Raw genomic sequence first — 19,373 nt, forward strand, 5'->3', positions numbered from 1 at the left:
GTAATAATTATAATAATACAGAAATACATCATTTTTATAAAAAAAAAGTGTCATAACTTTTCTGCTAAAGTACCCAGGATGATGTACCAAGCTCGGTAAAATGTAGTAGAAATAATATATAATATTAAATATTTTTTTAAAAAAACAGATTATAAACAATTAGTAGTAACATTTCAACAATTCGGCTGAAAAGGCATCTGGGTAAATAAAACACTTTGCTCAATTACAGGAGTATATGCCAGTGACTCTAAAGCAGTATAATGAACCCAACTCTCTCTTGTCAGTGAGCATCAACTTTCAGTTCAGCCTCCTACCTCTTGGGGCAAAATTAATCTGGTCTTGTGCCTTGCTGCCTTTTATCACGCCTCTGGGACCAAAAGTGACAGGCAGAGCCACAGGAACTTGGTTTCTGTTTGCTTTCCTAGGGGATGTTTCTCACAAAATTATACAAATTTATATTAAGAGTTTTGTCACAAACAACTTAGCAGTGTGCATAAGTTCAACTGCTAATTTCTCTCCAGAGGACTTAAAAAACAAACAAACCACATTCAGCACCTTCATGGGCATGCTACTTATCCTGTCATAACCCAAGCGAGTGAAAAATAAAGCAAGCCTCATTCTAGAGCAAATGACCCAAGGGGCAGCACTCTAATTAATGTCAGGCAAAAGTTTATTAGGAGGAAGAACAGTGATTTGGAATGCAGCCACACAATTAAGCATCAACATCAACTCATTTTATAATCCTACTGAGATATGTGATTGTAACTGACAGTGAATGACTGTAATCTGCTCACCTAGCCACCTGGGGTTGCCTCTGGTTTGGGAATACAGCTGCTAGGCTTAATTGGAATGAGTCATTGCAAGCATCTTGCCCCAACAGTCTTCTCTTGTAAAGCCCTTCTTGATGTACGGCCAGGGTACTTGAATGATGGCCCGTCCCCTCACCTGCCTCTACACTTACATCTGCATTGGAGTTCCTTCGTTGGGTTCCCCCATCATCTGAGATATGGCCAGTTGCTATCAGCAAATGGGCTGTTTCAGCAATGGCACCTGGTTTTGTTTTTAATTGTTTTTACTGAAGATTTTCTTGGGTAACAAAAGTACATACAGTACAGTGTTTCAGCTTTCAGTTCATACGAGTCCTTTCTATGGATCAGTTACAATTGATGTGAGACACTATGTTATAGACATTATGAACCAGTCTCTCCCCAGAGGCTCACTTGGTGACCACTCTGAAGTTGTGCCACCAGGCAAAGGCTTCTTTGTTTTCCTAGGTGTTTACGCTTTTTGGTTGATGCTTTTATAGGGCTGCTGCTTTAAGCTTATGTTAATGTATTCGTGTGATGTGTTATTAAATATTATATTTTAAGTCGCTCTGTTAATGTATCTGAGGGGTGGGGTGATATAAATCAGCGATGACTGAGTTTGCTTGGAGTCCACGTCTCCTGGACTTAACCCGCACTCCATCCACAGGATCATGGGGCTGAATGAAGCCAGGGGAAGTTTATAAAAATTATCCAAGATGTTTGCTTATGATCACTAAGATTGTCATTTTGGTCCGGTCTAACCTTAAGTAGTTGCTTACAATGGACTTTTACCAGTAAATGCTGGACTTTTAAGAGGAAATTCTGAAGGCTTGCTGATACATTTTCGTGTTCTCCAGTAATTCATAGATGCTCTTTCAGCTATTGGTATATCCGCAGGACGGACACGTAAATTATGTTTTCCTTCCTTCAAATTGTCTAAGGTCTGTTAAGACAGGCAAACATCTCTTAAGCATGCATTTTAATTATATTTAAACAAAATCACAGGAGCATTAAAAGAGGAGGGCTGCAATACAGCATGGTGCGCATAGCAGGATACTGTCCTTCGGCACTGCCATCAATGACATTTGCTTCAATACAAAGTAAGAGTTCCTAAGCAATGCAAAGCTGAAAGTTTTTAATAAGCTTGTGGTCATCATCATCAATGTAAGCACTATTTTAAGCTATATGATGCTATTTTCAGGCTCATAAAGATGCTTCCCTTTGACAAACCTTTTATGTGCTTCTGTTCCCACTGTTCCCTCATTAAGAAGGGACTAAGGAGGAAGAGGGAAGGTAGCTCCTCTCCCTTTTCCTGAGGTGGCATCTGGGGAGGCTCAGCTAGGGAGGCTTTAGAAAAACACAAGAGCCTTGCAGCTGGCTCAGCCCAGAGGGCTAGCACCTTATTTCCACAGTGGCCAATCAGATGCCCCAATAGGGAGTCTGCGAGCAGAACCTGAGCACAATAGCAGTGCTCTCCCCACTTATGACTCCCAGCAACAACTCAAGCCCTGCTTAGTTGTCCAATCCTCTTTTAAAATCATCCAGGTTGGTGGCCACCACCACATCTTATGGGAGCGAGTTCCATAGTTTAACTAGGCACTGTGTGAAGAAGGGCATGATTGCAACAAACAGCATAACTGCTTATCAGCTCAGCAATGTAGGCAGTGGAACCAACTTATTTTTCTGTCTTCAGGAGAAGCCTAGGAGGAATCTGTCATAGATGTTTTCAATAAAGGGCAAGTCAGACCTATGAAACCTAGCAAAGATAACCTATACCCTATTCAGAAGTGTAAATTACTGTCAACTCAGACAGTTCATGGCTTACCCATTATAACCTGTCATAGGGCTCATCCAGACATCCTTTTGCACTGTGTTTTCCAGGCCCAGGTCCACGCTTTAAAGCATTGTGTCAGAACAGTGTATTTTAGTCCCAGTGCTTTATCCAGGAACACCCACATTTTACCACGGAATTGGAGCAAATGACAATACAGTACAGTATGTGGAAAACCTGATTGCTGTTTGCTCTAATTCAGTGGTAAAATGTGGGTTTTCCTGGGGAAAGTGCTAGAACAAAAAACAACGCTCAGACATGCAGCACTAAAGCCCCAGGCCTGTGCCTAGAAACGCAGCACAAAGGCAGTCTGGATGAGTAATTTAAGAAGGTGGTGAATTGGTGTTGCTGTCCAATTCATTGTGCCTTGTAGGGGGAAAAACAGCTTTAAGTAGCCCTGAAGCTCTTCATCAACCAGCTTGCACCCACATGTCTATGTGACAGGTCCCACCCACACCTGTTGATAGGCATCCTTCCCTCTCTACGTTCTCTGTGATGCCTAATCTGAGAACAAAGCCAACCTTTGGTCTTGGTGCCCTCCATTTCATTGCCTGAACGTGAGACAGGCAAGCAGCTGAAGACTGAGGTGGGTCTTGCAAATCCTCACCACCTTGGTTTGGTTTAAAACACCGACACAGGAGGCACAATCCACTGAGAACTTTTCCTGCCCAGTCTATCCCCTTGACTGAAATGGAACTTATCTCATGCAGAGAGGATGCTGAGCTAGAAGTGGAAAACTCAGGATGGGGAGGGATCATGCTCCATAGTATGCTTAGGACTTGCAGGGTCCTCTTCAGAGTCAGCAGGAAAGGGGGGAGGGTGATCCCACAATACCGGTAGTTCCATTAGTGAAGCAGACACAGAGGCCTCCAGATGGGCCAAGCCAGGTATAAATAGCTTCTGCTTTGGCTTTTGCCTAGATAAGAGCAGAACTCCCAGTTTACTGTTCTCTTGGGCTTTTCTTTCCTGGACTCCAGGCTCCTCAATCTGATTGCTCCATCTGCCTCAGTGCTTTGATTGCCTGCTTGAATAGATAACTCAGATGTAACACTGAACCATGGCTTGGCATGAGGGAGCCCCCTCTCCTCCTCTCCTCTTGCATGCAGATTCCTTCCTTTGTATTCTGCTTGTCATTCATCACACTCTACGCCAGGCATCCCCAAACTGCGGCCCTCCAGATGTTTTGACCTACAACTCCCATGATCCCTAGCTAACAGAACCAATGGTTGGGGAAGATGGGAATTGTAGTCCAAAAAACATGAAGGGCCAAAGTTTGGGGATGCCTGCTCTACGCAGACATGCAAATTGGCAAACCCAGTTAACACTAACCAGCAAATCAGGGTGTACAAACTCACATTGGGATTCAAATCATGAATGTGAAGCAAATTATTAGCTGTAGCTTGCCAGTCCAGAAGCCACAACAGCTTATGGCTGGCAAAAAGCAGGTAGTGGGAAAGAACCCAGTTGTAAGATGAAGCTGGGAGCACATGAGTCCTCATGGAGCTCCCACATTCCAAGCCATGGTTAAGCCTAACTTGAGCTGTTGCCTGCTTTGGCTTCTAATTCTGCCAAGGTTTTTGTACAACTGACACAGGCACTTGCTTTCCCAGCCAGATGGAGCTGCACAACCATCCCTATAAACTGTTCCACAGTCCAAAAAGGACAGTTCCAGGGCAGCCAGAGAAGAAACTACTGTTGTGAAAGTTGTCCCATTGAACTGGCCTCTAACTTAACAGCCTTTCTTATTTGGGCAATAGAGTATGTTCTCAACCACAGCCAGGAAAGGCAGTACCTGCAATAGCGGGGTCAGCTGCAAAAGCATGGCCTGCTCGTACAGCAAATTCAGTTCAGCACAGCTGGAGAAGGACAGCTTGGAGGTGTGCAGGTAATAGTGGACGTGCCTGAAGGTGTAACCATCTCTGTCAATGAACAGGCGCACGTTTTCATTCTGAGTCAAAGCCGAAACCTCTTTCCAGATCAGAGAGTCTGGAAACTGGGCGATTTTGCTTTTGGGAACTGAGAAGCACCAGCCTCCGACATTCAGGTGAATCAGCTCTTCCTCAGAAGATTCAGCTTCAGGAACTATTTCTGATTCTTCCTAATTGAAAGGTGGGGGAGAAATCAGTACAAGCCCAGAGCAGATCCTAAGCCAGGCATCCCCAAACTGCGGCCCTCCAGATGTTTTAGCCTACAACTCCCATGATCCATAGCTAACAGGACCAGTGGTTGGGGAAGATGGGAATTGTAGTCCAAAACATCTGGAGGGCTGAAGTTTGGGGATGCCTGTCCTAAGCCTTTAAAATAACCACACTCATGAATTCCCCTCCCCCACCCGCTCTTTTTAAATATATATTAAAAAGAAGTCTCTCCGATATTGCTTCGGATCCGAGGATGCTGTCGAGTGCGGGGCAGGGAAGGATGCATGCTCCCCGGCTGCACATGCTCAGAGACGCTCTTTCCTGGCGCTGAAAAAAGGGCGGAGAGCGCGCTCCGTGTGGGGGCGTGTGTAGAGGGAGACCTCCCCTGCCCCCGGTTCCAGCCCCGCACAAGGGGCCCATTTGGGGTTTCCGCTCTCTCTGCCCTGCTCTCCTGAGGAGATCCCCTTTACCATGTTGCTGGGGAGGCGGAGGGAGGGGCGGAGGACCATCCTGAGGGGACGGGGCAGAGCGCCCACCAGGGCAAAGCAAAGGCCGAGCGACGGCCGCTCAACGGCCTCCTTGGCTCGCGGCCTTCCGCCGCCGCCGCGCGGTGTTTGCCCGGGTTGCCAGGCAACGCGCGGCGGCTCCATGGCGGTGGCGGTGCAGCTGAGCGAGGCCTGGATCCGCCGGCAGCCGGCTCTGCGGGGGCTACCGACAGGTACTGACCGCCAGATAGCGAGAGGGCTGGCCGGGGGCGCACGCGAAGGGGCCTCCTCGCTCGGTCAAGGAGCGCCCCCCAGCGCCGCCATGGGGCAGCCTCCCCGGCCGGCCGACCACCACCACTTAGGCCCAACCAAACTCAAGCCTACCTCCAAGCCTCGTTGCTTCCAGAGTTAAGGGACCCTTCGGTCACCGGGTGTGGACATTCTGCACATGCTCAGGAGCGCTCCTTTTCATACTCCCGTCTGGCACCGTCCACGACTTCATTAGAGCATTCGGACGTTTCCAGGGAAATTCTGGCCAGTCAAAAGGGTAGTGTGGGGTAGGTAGGAGGCATGTGTGAAACAGAACTAATTCCGCTGAACTTTTGTTCCATGCGGAACGGCTCCCTTTTTTTCTTCTGGCTTCTTCTCTCCCCCTCCCCCCCGCGCCGTGGCGAAATCTTTTCGGCCTCTTGAGGAGGACCCAGAGGGGGACTGAGTGGGGGAGGGGCTTCTTTCGGGGACGGTGGTGGTGCGGGAGGGGTCGGGGTGCTGGTCCTTGGGACGGGGCAGCCAAAGTATCTTGCTGAGTAGCACGAGGCCACTTCAGGGATTTTTCTGCAACTCGGGTGCACTGAAGCAAAATCAGGCTAGGGTGAAGCAGTAGCTTTGTTTTGTTGTGGGGGGATCTTACATAAAAAGGGAGATCCCACGAGCCTTCTACAGCTTTCTGCCCTTTGGCACCAGGTTGGGGAATTTAATATTGTTAAACCTATAGCAGCAAATTAAGTGCTGCCTTACGCCCACTCTGACTGTGTTGGGCAGATTGCCTGCCTCTCTTTTTATATGTTTACTTTTAATACTATTTATAACACACTCCTCTCTCCCATAAAAGTATTAAAAAGAAAACAAAGATAAATCGTTTTTTAAAGAAAGAAAGAAAATGCTAGATAGTTTGTGTTTACACTCAAGAGAGTGGAATCTGATTTGAAAGAATTGCTTCTCATTTTCTAAATGCTCATCAGAGGCAGATTTAGGGGAGTTTGACCAGTTCGTTCACGGTGCACGGTTCACGGTGCGGAGCCTAGGGGGCGCTGCAACTATTATTTCTAATTGTGCGGAGGAGGTGCTAAATTAAATATTGAGACCCCAAGGTCCTCCGCTGTGCTCATCCATCCCATCTTTGCCTCTAGATAAATTGGTTCTGCAGGTTTTGAATGGTTACAAAAACCTGTTTGATTAGAGGCAACAGTGCAACAAAAGAAACGTCTGTGCACTCTTCTGAAAGTATTTTCTCTATCCTAAGAGATCCTCCTTTGAAATGCTGCTTATGACTTGTGTTTCTTGAGAGTTATTTCTTTAATTTTTTTTCAGTTTGGTGCCAGTTTGCATTATTGTTTTCTACCACAGTGGGGTTTAGGGGTTGCAGCTTAATAGGACCCATACTACACACACACTCCCCACACACAGTCAGAATATACAAAGCTAAAAGAAATCAGATAAACAAATTTTCTGATATGTGAAAAACTGCAGTTTAAGAACTGTAGGAAAGACCAAAACACATTTACAAGTTGCCATTTTTTTCCAGAACAGGTGGAGTCCATCTCTCTGCAGGGAACCCATGCAGCCAAAATTGTCTCTCTTGGAGATGGCCTGAAAGCCTTTAAAAATCTTCAGTCTTTAGATTTGTCAAAGAACCTGCTTGCTTGTCTAGAGGTGAGTTCTGCAGCCTTTCATGGTTGCTGCAGGGTAATCTATTTAGCTCTTCTTTCCCCAAAGCCAGAGCCTGGGATGCTCCTGAACTGTGGAGCCGGTAATTGTGGTGATGAGTGATTCTTGTTTCCCAAGTGGAGGAGCTTGGAATTAGTAAGAGGCATCTCACCCATCTCCTTTCCTGCCTTCACATGTCTAACATGGCGTGCAAGCAGCTCAAGTCTTGATATACACCTAAACTGTAGGCTGCAATCCTAAACCTCCTTACCTGGGAGTAAGACCCAATGAATTCAGTGGGCCTTACGTCTGCGTAGACATGGTTAGGATTGCGCTCTTTCTGCCCTGGGTGGGCAGCATTTAGACTTATAAAACTTTTTAAATTGCCCTGTGGAAGCTCTGTCTGCTTCCTCTCTTGCCTGTTGCTTGGCTGGTTGGTTGTGGCTATGGAAACAGGGCTTCTCTCCCAGCCATTCTCTCTCAAGATCTTGCAGTCATGGGATACTGTTATAAAATTAGATAGAAACCTATATAGCATATGGTTACCAGATTTTTTTCCAATGAATCTGGGGACACTTTTTTTTAAAGCTGAGTAGCAACAGGGAGTCAGTAGTGGGGATGGTGAGGCAAAAGACCCTGGGCCCAAGCACACATGCATATTGTATAAAGGTGCAAAGCCCTTCTTTTGCACCCTGTGAAACATAAATGTGCAGAGTTTTTAAGAAACTGGGCAATGGCTGCCCACCCGCAGCTCCCGAACCTTCCCTGATCTGTCAAAACAAAGGGGGCAGGAGATCGGGGTAGGCTCAGGAGTCATGGGTGGGCGGCGCACCATTGCCCAGTTTTTTAAAAAACTGCACATTTATGTTTCACAGGGTGTGAAAGAAGGGCTTTGCACCTTGCCCAACAGAGAAACCGCGTGCCTTGCAACCCTCCTGGGCAACGCCCGCCTGCCTGCAACTCCCGAGCTTCCCCCATCAGTCAAAACAAAGTGGGCAGGAGATCTGTACCGCCTGATGTCCCTGGTTCCCCTTCGGCAGTGGGGGCTGCTGAGGCTGCCACTGCCACATTTCCCGGGGACAGATTTGCAAATCTGGGGACATTCTGGGGATGGAATTTGTCCAGGAACAGATTTGCAAATCCGGGGACTGTCCCCGGGAACCGGGGACGTCTGGTAACCCTAATTTAGCATTTAATAAAATATGTTCTTGTGGGGTGTGGTGGGATAGGTCTTGTAGGGGTGTATACAGTCGTACCACGACAACCGAATGACTCGACTTCCGAAGGTTTCGACTTCAGAAGTCGACAACCCCAGAAGTCTTTTCGCCGCGCACACCCCACACGTGCATTCTGCGCCTGCACAGACGCGGCATGCGCAGAAGCGTGAAATCACGCTTCGCACATGTGCAGAATGGGTGCTTCGAGAACCGAAGACTTCGACTTACAAAGACTGCCGCGGAACGGATCGTCTTCGTAAGTTGAGGTACCACTGTATATGATAAAGGGGAGCCACACTGGGGTGAAGGTGTCCTCCTTTGCTTGTCCCTGTGTGAGTTTAGGTTGTACAAGCATTAGCTCATAGAATAAAGGGAGGTCACATATCAATGAGTTAAAAACTGTCTTGCTCCACTTCGTTATCTTCTTGTCTCTATTATCTCGTGTACCACAATATTCTGGAGCCTCAGGACTTCTGCTTCACCTACTTATCATTGTTTTATTGACAACCAGACATTCAAAATAGTCCTTAACATCCCATCCCTATAGCTTCCTAGATTCAAGGTAAAAACGGCCTTGCACATAAACATTCTGCTCCTAAACCAAGTGTCGGCAACGTTTTGCGGCCGTGGGCTGGAGCATTCCCACAGACTAGCGATTTCCAGCACCACGCTGCCCATGTCTAGGACACCGAAAATCGCTTCTATGCAGGTGCGATTTCCAGTGTCTGCGCAGCCGCAGAAGTGATTTCCGGCGCTGCGGACATGGGCAGCGTGGCGCTGGAAATCGCTTCTACGCATGTCCGGCCCATGCAACAACACCCCCCACTCCCCACATACAAACATACCACATTGCAGTCAACAGAGAACAAACAACCAAGCTCTGGATCCGCTAATATTTTGCACCACCACCAAAAATAGATATACAAATAAAGGTCCTACTCACATGATGCTGACACAAAAACCCTTAACAAACTATGCAATAGAATGAAAAATCATTATCTCCCCATCTCTCTCTCCCCCCCTTTCCCCCAGCCACATAATGTCTATGTCAACAGTGTCTCATACTAAATGTAAAAGACTCTATGAATTGAAAGTGGAGACATCATATGTTCTTTTTTGTTGCACAATAAAATCTTTAATAAAACTTTAATTCAAACAAAGAAACAAGAAAACTTTGTTAAAATGTGGTTTGGAGCAGTTCTCCTGACTTCTGATTTGGAGTAACTGTCAGTATTGCAATAGTTTCTTTGAATAAACTGGGTTCCTACCAGGAAGCTCAGCTTGCATATCTGTCTTGGATATCTTTAAGGTTTTATTCCCTTACCTGGGCATGAACCATTGGGAGGTGGTTTAGAAGTAAATCTCTAGTGCAATGCTCAGAACAGAGATGCAGCTCTGTGCTGGCTTCCTTGTGTTTTCCAGCACAATTCAAGATTGTACCAACCTTTTACAGTTATTTGAGAATGTTGACAATATGTGGAAATATAAAGGCGATTATGCAGAAATTATATATTTTGAAGGAAGGGGCCACAGCTCCGTGGCAGGGCAGCTGTTTTGCATGCAGAAGGTCTCAGGTTCAATTCATGGCATCTCCAGGTAGGGCTGGGAATGTTCCTTGCCTGAAACCCTGAAGATTTTCTGCCAGCCAGTGTAGACAGCACTGACCTAGACGACCAAGACTCAGTATGTGTTCCTATATATTTCCAAGACACTTTTGACAAGAATGTGTGTTCTCTTATGGATCAATAACTGGTTTAATACCAGGAAGGAGATGGTAGAAAAACGTTTATCTTTTGCAGAATAGTGCAATATTTTTAAAGGCAACAATAATTTGCAAATGTCCATAAATAAATATAAGCATGCAACGTGGCTCCTGAAGGCTGGAGCTGGTGCCTGTGATGAGGCTGGAGTTAATGCTAAGGCTATAGTTTGGCTCTCATGGTATTGTGAACTGTCTTGAGATTTTTGGATGAAAGGCAGTATATAAATTTAATAATAAAATAAATTTGGAATCAAGGGTGAGTGTACAGCAGTAGTGGTGGGGTTGCAATAAGAGTTTTCTGAGCCACAGAAAAAGCCAGAGGTGGAGGTGGGTGGGCAAGTCAAGAGAGAAGGCAAAAGACGGAGGCATCTCCAAGGAAGAGTGTGAGGGACTAATGTGATGGAGGGATAGACTCTGTCCTCAGACCTGCGCTGGAGGCTGTTAGGCCCAGGAGCAAGGGACAAAGAGTGGTGCTGTGCCCTGCCTGCTCTCTGGCACAAGAGGGGTCTAAGAATACTCTGGAGGGTTTGTTCCTGTGGAGAGTACTACAGGGCTATTTAATTTATTCACAAATAATCTGGAGGTACAGGAGGCTTACTTTCCACCTTAAGTGACAGTGTGAATGAACTCATGGTCATTTAGAATGACGAAAATGCAAGCAGATTGTGAAAAACACCAAAAGAGCTCTCCAAACCAGTGTTTCCCAACCAGGGCCATATGGCCCCCGGGCCCCCCTAGGATATTCCAAGGGGGCCACAGGTGAAAATTGCGTAAATGGGGGGGGCACAGCACAAGGCTAGGGGGCCACAGAGGGAAGTGAGAAGTGAAGGAATATATATATCTACTTGGACAATCACAAGAGGGTAAGAGGGCAGCTCACCAGGGCTTAGCACTCTTTTTTGCCATATGCATTTTCTTGGAGCAGTCCTGGTTTGTTTCCGGCAGGAGAGGGTGATCGCTGAGGCTCCTGTTTTGACTGGTAGAGCCCGCGATCCAGAACCCCCAGGTCAGTGCTGGGTTAGGGTGGCAATGGGTAGGGCTGGGAGATCTGGAGCTGCTTGTTGCTGCCACCACTGCTGGGCCCAGTGGCAGTCTGGGCCTGACTCTGCAAGATGCAGGGTGCAATCTACTCCAGCGCCTAGTGGATCAGGGTCTTCAGATGTTGCCAAGGGGCACAGGGCCTGTTGGCAGCATAGGTCCGGCTCTGCAAGGTGCGGGGTGAAATCCATTCCAGCGCCTAGCCAAGTGGGGTCGTCTGGTGCTGCTGACTTGCATCTAGTAAATAGCTAAGTATTTACTCAGAAGAAGGCTGCACTGAGTTCAGTGGGCCTTACTTCCAGGTAAGGGTTTGTGGGGCTAGTGTTTTATCTAGGCAGCCAGGGCTCCTTGACATACAAGATTTTTTAAAAAATTATTCCATATATACAGAACTCCCTATGTGCCTTTTGGACTGTATTTGTAGGTTTCCCCCCCTGTGTCAAATAAATGGGGTCAAATAAATGTTGTTTACTTTTTTATAATACCTTATATGGAAGGTGGATCTCCCTCTGGAGTTTCTGAACTCTCCTTCTTTGGAGGTTTCTAAGCGAAGGTTGAATGCTGGTCTTGCAGGGCCCGGTGGTCAAAGCCACCTTTCCCATTGCTGCCTCACACTGGTCTGCCCATCTGTAGCACCACACTGGAATGCTGTGTGGGTCTGATCACTCCCTTTTGATAAAGGACATCATAGAGTTGGAAAAGGTCTAGAAAAGATCAACCAATTTGTTCAGGCAGATAAAGTATATTCCCAAGAGGAAAGCCTTAAGCATTTGGAGCCATTTAGTGTCAAAAAATATAACTGTGATAGACCTGGTGGAGGTTTATAAAACTATGCATGTTATGGAGAAAATGCTTGCTCTTCCCCACTTCCAATGTATTACTCGCTCAGTTGGTGAGATCAAGTTCAGTGCTTAAAGAAACATTTTATTTTCAAATTGCAACCTTGTCTTTTTCTCCATGCAGGGTCTTGAGTATTTACAATTGTTACAACATCTGAATTTGTACTATAATCATGTTTCATCCTTGCTGGAAGTTGCCCGCCTTCAAGCGTTGCCTCTCCTTAGAGAGCTGGACCTGCGTCTCAACCCTGTAACCAGGAAGGAATCTGATTATAGACTGTTCACTGTGTACAGATTACAAGCTCTGGAGATGCTAGGTGAGAGTTGAAGCAAGGAGGGACAGTAGATGTCATTTCTATGATGCTGGCATAAGGGCAAAGCTTGTCATTGTTCCAATTGTTTTCTCAAACATTGCAGTCATAGCTTCAGCCAGTAACTACAAGTAGCTCTGCCCCCCAGTCTCATGGGGAGCTACATCGATGGTCAGGATACCAATCCCAAATTCTCTTTCCTGACTAACAGATGAGGCAGGTGAGAGTGCATTGCCCCCATAATTTTAAAGTAGATGGGGAACACTCACACCCCCCCCCCGCACCACTGCTTGTGGATCCTATCTGCCTCTAAAACATTGCCTAGACACGCACCCCTCCATGGACTGACACTGTAGTTTGAGAACCTCTGCTTAATATTATTTTAGCAGTCCTAGAACTAAGCCTTCCCCCTTTCCTTCATTACCCTGTGCACTGTTTCTAAGGAGTGTGCTTGTGAAAGGGTGTGTGTTTGCGGCTGTAACTGTGTACTAAGGACTTTGCTTCTGTTGCTATGGAGAAGCATATTATGCTGTCACAAATCTTTGCCTCACTGAATCTTCCATTTTACTTGTGCTCACTTTGGAAAGCTAGATTAGTCAGTAGTCTGATGTTTTTGAAAGAGAACCGCAGGTCCCTAGAGTTTTAAGATTAGACTGAGCTTCTGCTATAGACCTCTTGTTTTCCTCCAGATGCTACCTGTCATGCATGGTGCATCTTCTTGAAGAACAACCAATCTTGATACAAAGACTGGAAGGTGTGGTGGAGTAAGTTTGGAGAGAGAGAACGGGGAAATGGTGACATATAGCCAACTGTTACTTCTATATAATGGGCTTAGAAAGCAAATTGGGAGCATAAACCATATTCTGTACCTTGAAGCGTAGCAAAATTCCAGTAAATGTTGTGAGTTTTGATTCAGTGAATACCATGCCTTATTTCTAGTTTGCATCCACCTACCTTGAAATTGCCCTGCATCCTTCTTTGCAGTATTCTCAAGCATAGAATAGGGCTGGACAGAGCTGTACCTAGGAGTTGGTGAAACCAGCCTCCACCGGGGAGGGTGTGTGTGGGGGGGGGAATCACCATTGGAGATTGACTGGGAGATGAAGTGGCACTAGCCCGCTTTTGGATCCTGCAGCATGGGGAAAGAGAGGAGAGGGGAGAGAGGGCTTTCAAAATATGTCTACCCCCACCCTGCAGTAGCTGCCTTTCAGTCAAACCTAGTGAGTTGGCAAAGCTCAGCAGTCACAGGTCAGGACAGGCTGTTGCAATGATGAGCCCTAACAGCAGCCACTTTCTCTTGCTAGGAAGGTGTCAGACTGACTCTGTGGAATATATATGCCTGAGTAGAGTTGCAGATTTAGGCAGCAATCCTATACACTTAATATGAGAGTAAATCCTATTGAACTCAGTGGGGCTTATTTCTGAGTAGGCCTGCAGAGGATTGTGCTGTTCATCATTTTTTTTGGCATCAGAGATACAAGCCTTACTGTATTCAACAACATATTTAACAATATGCTGAATATATAGATTTGGGCTCATGTTGGGGGGTGGGGTGTTACTTTGTCAGTATTTTGGACCGATGTTCACTGGAACATTTGCTTTTAAAAAAATAAACTGCGCTGCAAAATAGTTCAGTTAGCAAAGGATCTGGCCTGTGCTCCAGTCTACAGGGCTTACCAGGATTTTGAGTACTGTACTTGGGTTGTGTAAAATATAGTACCCGTATATACTCGCGTATAAGCCAACCCAAATATAAGCTGAGGCACCTAATTTTACCTTAAACAACAACAACTGGGAAAACTTATTGACTCGAGTATAAGCCGAGGGTGGGAAATGCAGCAGCTACTGATAAATTTCAAAAATAAAAATAAATACCATCCTATGCCTTTCCCAGCTGTCGACAGCGGGGTAGGGGGAGAAGCGGTGAGGAAGGATCCCTTCCTCGCCACTTCTCCCTCCCCGCCGCCTCGCACAGAGCAGGCATAGGACGGGCGTTTGGAGAGTCGCAGCGCAGTGCTTCTCCGAACCCCTGCTTCTGTGCCTTTCCCTGCCACCGCCCGCCTCACTTGAACATAAGCCGAGGGCGGCTTTTTCAGCACATTTTTGGTGCTGAAAAAGTAGGCTTATACTCGAGTATATATGGTAATTTCTAATGTGGCTATTGCAGTAAAGTTTTTTTTTCCTGAGGGGGATGTAATACAGCTCCTTGCCGAGGGTGCAAGGGGCCCTAGGGCATCTCTCTGGCCAGATACCCTGAGTTGTGTGAGTGTTGTCAATGTATTTCATGAACAAAACTAGAATGCTGCTTATGAAAAGAGACACAGAAGTGAGCAGAGATTGCCCACACATGTAGCATTCTAAACAAATGTTAGGCAATATGGTACTTAAAACTGTGCTTAACATTGCAAATACGGTAAGAAAGACCTCTATGTCTGTTCAACTTGTACATTTCACATTTGGAAGTTAGATGTTAGATGGAAAACAACACTCACTTCATCAGGACTGACGTAGAACACAGAACATATATAGTTTTATAATTTCAGTAAAATAAAAAATAGCACGTTCCAGAAATCTTTCTGCATTTTGGAGGTGTGTGTGTGTGTGTCATATACTGTATACAGAAACAGTCTTCATTCCATGCTTCTTCCTTCGAATTGGTGGGTTTATAAGGGGCCTGTTAGAGATTTCTGCAAGATCACAACTCCAAGGATTGGGTGAAATATGACTTTGTGCTGTTGTGAGCCAGTAGGGTGTAAAGCAGGCATCCCCATACTGCGGCCCTCCAGATGTTTTGGCCTACAACTCCCATGATCCCTAGCTAACAGGACCAGTGGTCAGAGATGATGGGAATTGTAGTCCAAAACATCTAGAGGGCCGAACTTTGGGGATGCCTGGTGTAAAGCATAGGGAGACATGAGAGACCCAACTTTTGGGCATGGTTCATTGAATGGCCTTGGGCTAGTCACTCTGCTCTCTAAATTTCTTAGGAAATTACTGGACAGTGGGAATGAGCATTCCATAGTTTACAGGATAAACTTTATACTTGTTTACATCATGTGCTGAGTGAATTTGAACTGCTTGGTCCCATTTCTTTATTGCCTCAAGTCCTTGGTGGGCTCTGCCACCTAGTAATCAGAGAACAAAGGAAATATTAAAAGGGAGGGCAGGATATATCACCTGAATAATCACATTATCAGATGAATTTTGTGGTACTTCTGTAATTCTGTTGTCCTTTGTAAGGTGATGTGAGGCTGTAAAGTGGGATATTAGTATTCTAAATAAATGACAACAAGCCTACAGGCAGAAAAATGGCTGCCTGCCTCCATAATTTCTAGTGGCGCTGCTGCCCTTTATTTCTGACACTTTGGTCCAGGAGTGGAGAAATGTTATGGTTCTGTGGGCCAGGTCTTTATCTGGCCCCACCTCTGCAGTCTAATTCTAACAGGTTGGTAGGGCAGCCCAGCTGTCAATCTCATGGCACCATTATGATTTCACATAATTGCTACCGCTCTTTGAAGCCAGTCATTGATCCTGCATGTCTTCTTCTTCATAGATGAAAGAACTATTAGGAAGCGTGAGAGAAAAGCTGCCCACCTGCATTTTAACCTCAGGAGCAAAGAGGATTCATTGGAAAAAGACAAGTCAAGGTATGGAAGTGGTCTGCTGAAAAGTAACACTTTTGGATGGGAAAGGAGGTGCTTGATATTGAAGGTTACCTTAATCCTAACATTGCTGTTGCTAAATTTACCTCTAGGGAAATTATAATGAGGAGTGAAGTGCTAGACCAAGAGAGCTTTGCAACATCCAGTATGAATACAGAGAGTAACAGGACACGTACTGGTAGGTTTTATGAGACAATCACACTGGGACTGGAAAACCTCAGTATGCTTAGCCTGAATATGATTGTGCTCATGTACATTATGTGGTGCTGCCATTGTACCTGGTCTGGAAGCTGCCATTGTCCCTGACCATCAGCTCTGCTGACCCAGAATGCCCCTCTGCCAGAGGCCACAACAGAAGAGAGCTTTTGCCTCCATGTTCTGCTTCTTCATGGAGGCTGCTGTAGAAAACACAATGCTGGACTGGATGGGCCACTGGCCTGATCCGGTTGGGCACTGATGAGTGACTCTCCATGAGACATGCTTGGATATTGGCTGCTTTGAGCTTCACAAGGCATTCTTGCAATTGTGTGTCCACACTTGCTTTTTGCCCCGCTCGTTCTAGGTACAGTTCTGTGCTCTATGTTCTGTGCTCTATAACTCAGTGTCTGGACATTCTTCTTTTAGCCCCCCAGCTTTCCCTGTGAAAACACATGCTTTAAAGTTGACGTGCAACAAATGGCCATTCAGATTTTCATGGATTGCCAAAAGTAGGTTTTCATAGGGAAAACTCTGGAGTAAAAAAAAGTGGTGCTTGGACACAGAGCTTTAAAGCGTGGATCATGCTTGATCTTTCCTTTCTATAGCTAGTCTGTAAGTCCATATCTGACCTTTGTTTCACTCAAACTCTTGACTTGCCTTCCCTCTTTCTTTCCTAAGGAGGAAATGTGTGTAGCTGCAATTTGCTGGTGTTTGTTTCACCACAGATCCTAATCGTCCCTTTTCACCGAGGGGCAAAACTGTATATTGCTACAATGCATTGAACTTTGTTTCATCCCTGCCAGATACCCTCAAGTGGGTAATCTCTTGATGTCATCTTCTCAAAAAAATCCTTTCAAATGTATTTAGGGTCTTCAGATGGGGTTATCAGAAAGCTTTTCTTACAGTGTTGCACAATTTATATTCTGTTTAAAGGTCAGGGAGAAGGGATTTTGATTTCTCACCCAAACTTACTCCCTGGTATTTTGAATCTTCTCATATCGTGTAGGATATGGCCTGCCTTCAACTATTTTAACAGCTAGTAACACACACACACACACACACACACATGGTACAAAGGCCTCCATGTGTTTGCCCTACAATCTCCCTGGGTGATGTTGTCACTCCAAGGAGGAACTATGGTAGGATTAGAAACGTGTGGCAGAGGAGCAGTGTGCATTAGCCACTTCAGATAGCTAGAACCTGTAAAAAAGGTGGGGAGAGAAGACAGCCCCCAGAACATTTTGTGAGCATTTTAAAGAGGTTCTGCATTCATGTGGATTCTAGAAAATCCTCACAGAAATGGGATGGAACTAATTTCCTGGTCGACACATGTAACATGGAAACTGGTATAATTAAGACTGTTCCATCCATCCCTAATTTGAACCAGTTGTTTTCTTTGTTTATTCCTTTGACTAATACTCTGTGGGGATTTTAAAAAAATAAATAAAAAACTTATATTTGTGGGATGGAGTTCTGATCTTTGAGAGAACCCTTGGTCTCAGGGAATTGGGTTGGCAGATTTTTGAACCAAGCAGAGTTGTGACACTATTCCCCAGTTAGATTTATCTCTCTCCCCAGTTTATACTTGATTTTTTTCCCTCTAACTCAGGAAGGTGTTGCAGTTATTTTGGGGGTACAGTGGTACCTCGGGGTACAGATGCTTCAGGTTACAGAGTCCGCTAACCCAGAAATAGTACCTCAGGTTAAGAACTTTGCTTCAGGATGAGAACAGAAATTGTGCGGCGGTGGCAGCGGGAGGCCTCATTAGCTAAAGTGGTATCTCAGGTTAAGAACAGTTTCAGGTTAAGAACGGACCTCCAGAACTAATTAAGTTCTTCACCTGAGGTACCACTGTATTTTATGGTACATCTGAGCTCAGTGGTATATCTGGGAGCTATAAATGGTTTAGTGCCCCACTGGGCTGCCAAGGTAAGGAAATGGATAAATGCCCCCTGAGGAGCTTCCTGTAAGAGCAAAACAAAAGGATGGGCCTCAGCAGTCTGGAACATGTGGATGTGTTTCATTCTGATTCTTCTACAAACGAGCAGTGGGTGCTCATCATTATTTCTCCTTATGAAACAAAACCAGGTACAAAGTATTCATCTCCTCGCCACATGCCATGCCATGATGAGAGAGACTCATATCTAAAGACATCGCCTGCTTCTGTGTTGACAACCAGCAAATTAACTAAAGGAAACAAGGACCAGATCCTGGTAAGTGGGCTTGATGAAGTCAAACAGAGGCAGGTGGCTTCTGCTGTTTTGGGCAGTGCCTTGCTATGTTAAACTTCTGTGTCCTCTAACTGTACAGTTAGTTGCATCAGTGTCAACAGTAGAAAGTTTTCAGGTGTTGTATGCTTTGAGAGGGAGGCCTTTCCTTTTCAAAATTGTGGCAACCCCCCTGTTTATGTCCTTTCTTATATATAAAGCATGGTAATGCCAAACCTACTCTTTTTGTCCATCCCATTTGTATTGGTTCATTAAATGACTAGAACATGTGTTCACATTTTGGGTTATGCAACTAAGTGAAATCAGTAAGCTCTGGGCTAGTTCACAGACTAGAAGGAGAGAAACAGTAGGCCTGTATGAGAGCTCATGGTCCTACGCCTCATATCACATGGTGCTTCCAGGGACAGTGGCATGATGGTTAGTTTATGAATATTTCCTACCACTTGCCTGTTGAAATGCCTAATTCTGCCCCGAGATCCATTTATGGCCTCTTAGTTGAAACATTCAGAAACATTTCATGTGGTGAAAGAAAAGGGCCAAAATGCAAACCATATGTGCTTCCATCCCCAGGCCTGGAGAAAGCAACTGAAATGCAAAATACTTAAAACTCTCAAATGGTAAAGCAATGCCAAAAGCTAAGGTGATGAAAGACTGGTTTTTCTGAAACTAATGAGTAACTCTTGCTATTGGACAGAATATTAACTTTGTAATATCTTCCAGCTAGACAATGCAAATGCAAGACAGTTTCTGAGTCACAACTCTTTGGACAGAGGTGAGTGTTTTCCTCTTCCAACCTGATAAAAATCTGTGTGCATTCTCAACCTTTAGGGGTCAGAACTCTCCTGATTCTGATGTTTCTCTGAGCCAGTTCTGACAAAAAAAGCAGACAGAAAGTAGTAAAATCTATCCAGATTCTGCCACTTGAGCCTGAA

At 45.4% G+C, this 19,373-nt stretch overlaps 2 protein-coding genes across 16 annotated transcripts in view; one reads left to right on the top strand and one right to left on the bottom strand.

Moving 5' to 3' along the window:
- Positions 1–5,775, bottom strand: part of KCTD19 (potassium channel tetramerization domain containing 19) — a 24,778-nt gene extending 19,003 nt beyond the window's left edge. Inside the window, exons 1-3 of one of the 4 annotated variants that reach the window (XM_088672071.1) lie at positions 5,645–5,775; positions 4,430–4,735; positions 1,599–1,749 (exon numbers count right to left, since the gene is read on the bottom strand). In XM_088672071.1, the coding sequence (XP_088528197.1) occupies positions 1,599–1,749; positions 4,430–4,459 (181 nt within the window). In that variant the 5' untranslated portion in view covers positions 4,460–4,735; positions 5,645–5,775. Of the gene's footprint in view, positions 1–1,585; positions 1,750–4,429; positions 4,736–5,245; positions 5,362–5,644 lie in introns of those variants that run through there. The other 3 variants (XM_088672072.1, XM_088672074.1, XM_088672073.1) reach the window with 3 other exon arrangements.
- The window catches only part of LRRC36 (leucine rich repeat containing 36), a 26,779-nt gene continuing 12,777 nt past the window's right edge, over positions 5,372–19,373 (top strand). For 4 of the 12 annotated variants that reach the window (XM_035119603.3, XM_060275927.2, XM_060275930.2 and 1 more), the window contains exons 1-7: positions 5,424–5,493; positions 7,065–7,192; positions 12,167–12,359; positions 15,907–16,000; positions 16,108–16,193; positions 18,302–18,426; positions 19,162–19,213. In XM_035119603.3, coding sequence (XP_034975494.3) covers positions 5,424–5,493; positions 7,065–7,192; positions 12,167–12,359; positions 15,907–16,000; positions 16,108–16,193; positions 18,302–18,426; positions 19,162–19,213 — 748 coding nt within the window. Of the gene's footprint in view, positions 5,494–5,676; positions 5,818–7,064; positions 7,193–12,166; positions 12,360–15,906; positions 16,001–16,107; positions 16,194–18,301; positions 18,427–19,161; positions 19,214–19,373 lie in introns of those variants that run through there. The other 8 variants (XM_088672077.1, XM_088672078.1, XM_060275928.2 and 5 more) reach the window with 5 other exon arrangements.

Source organism: Zootoca vivipara, chromosome 6 (genome assembly GCF_965207765.1).
Source record: "Zootoca vivipara chromosome 6, rZooViv2.hap1.1, whole genome shotgun sequence".
In the NCBI taxonomy this organism is placed as follows: domain Eukaryota; kingdom Metazoa; phylum Chordata; class Lepidosauria; order Squamata; family Lacertidae; genus Zootoca; species Zootoca vivipara.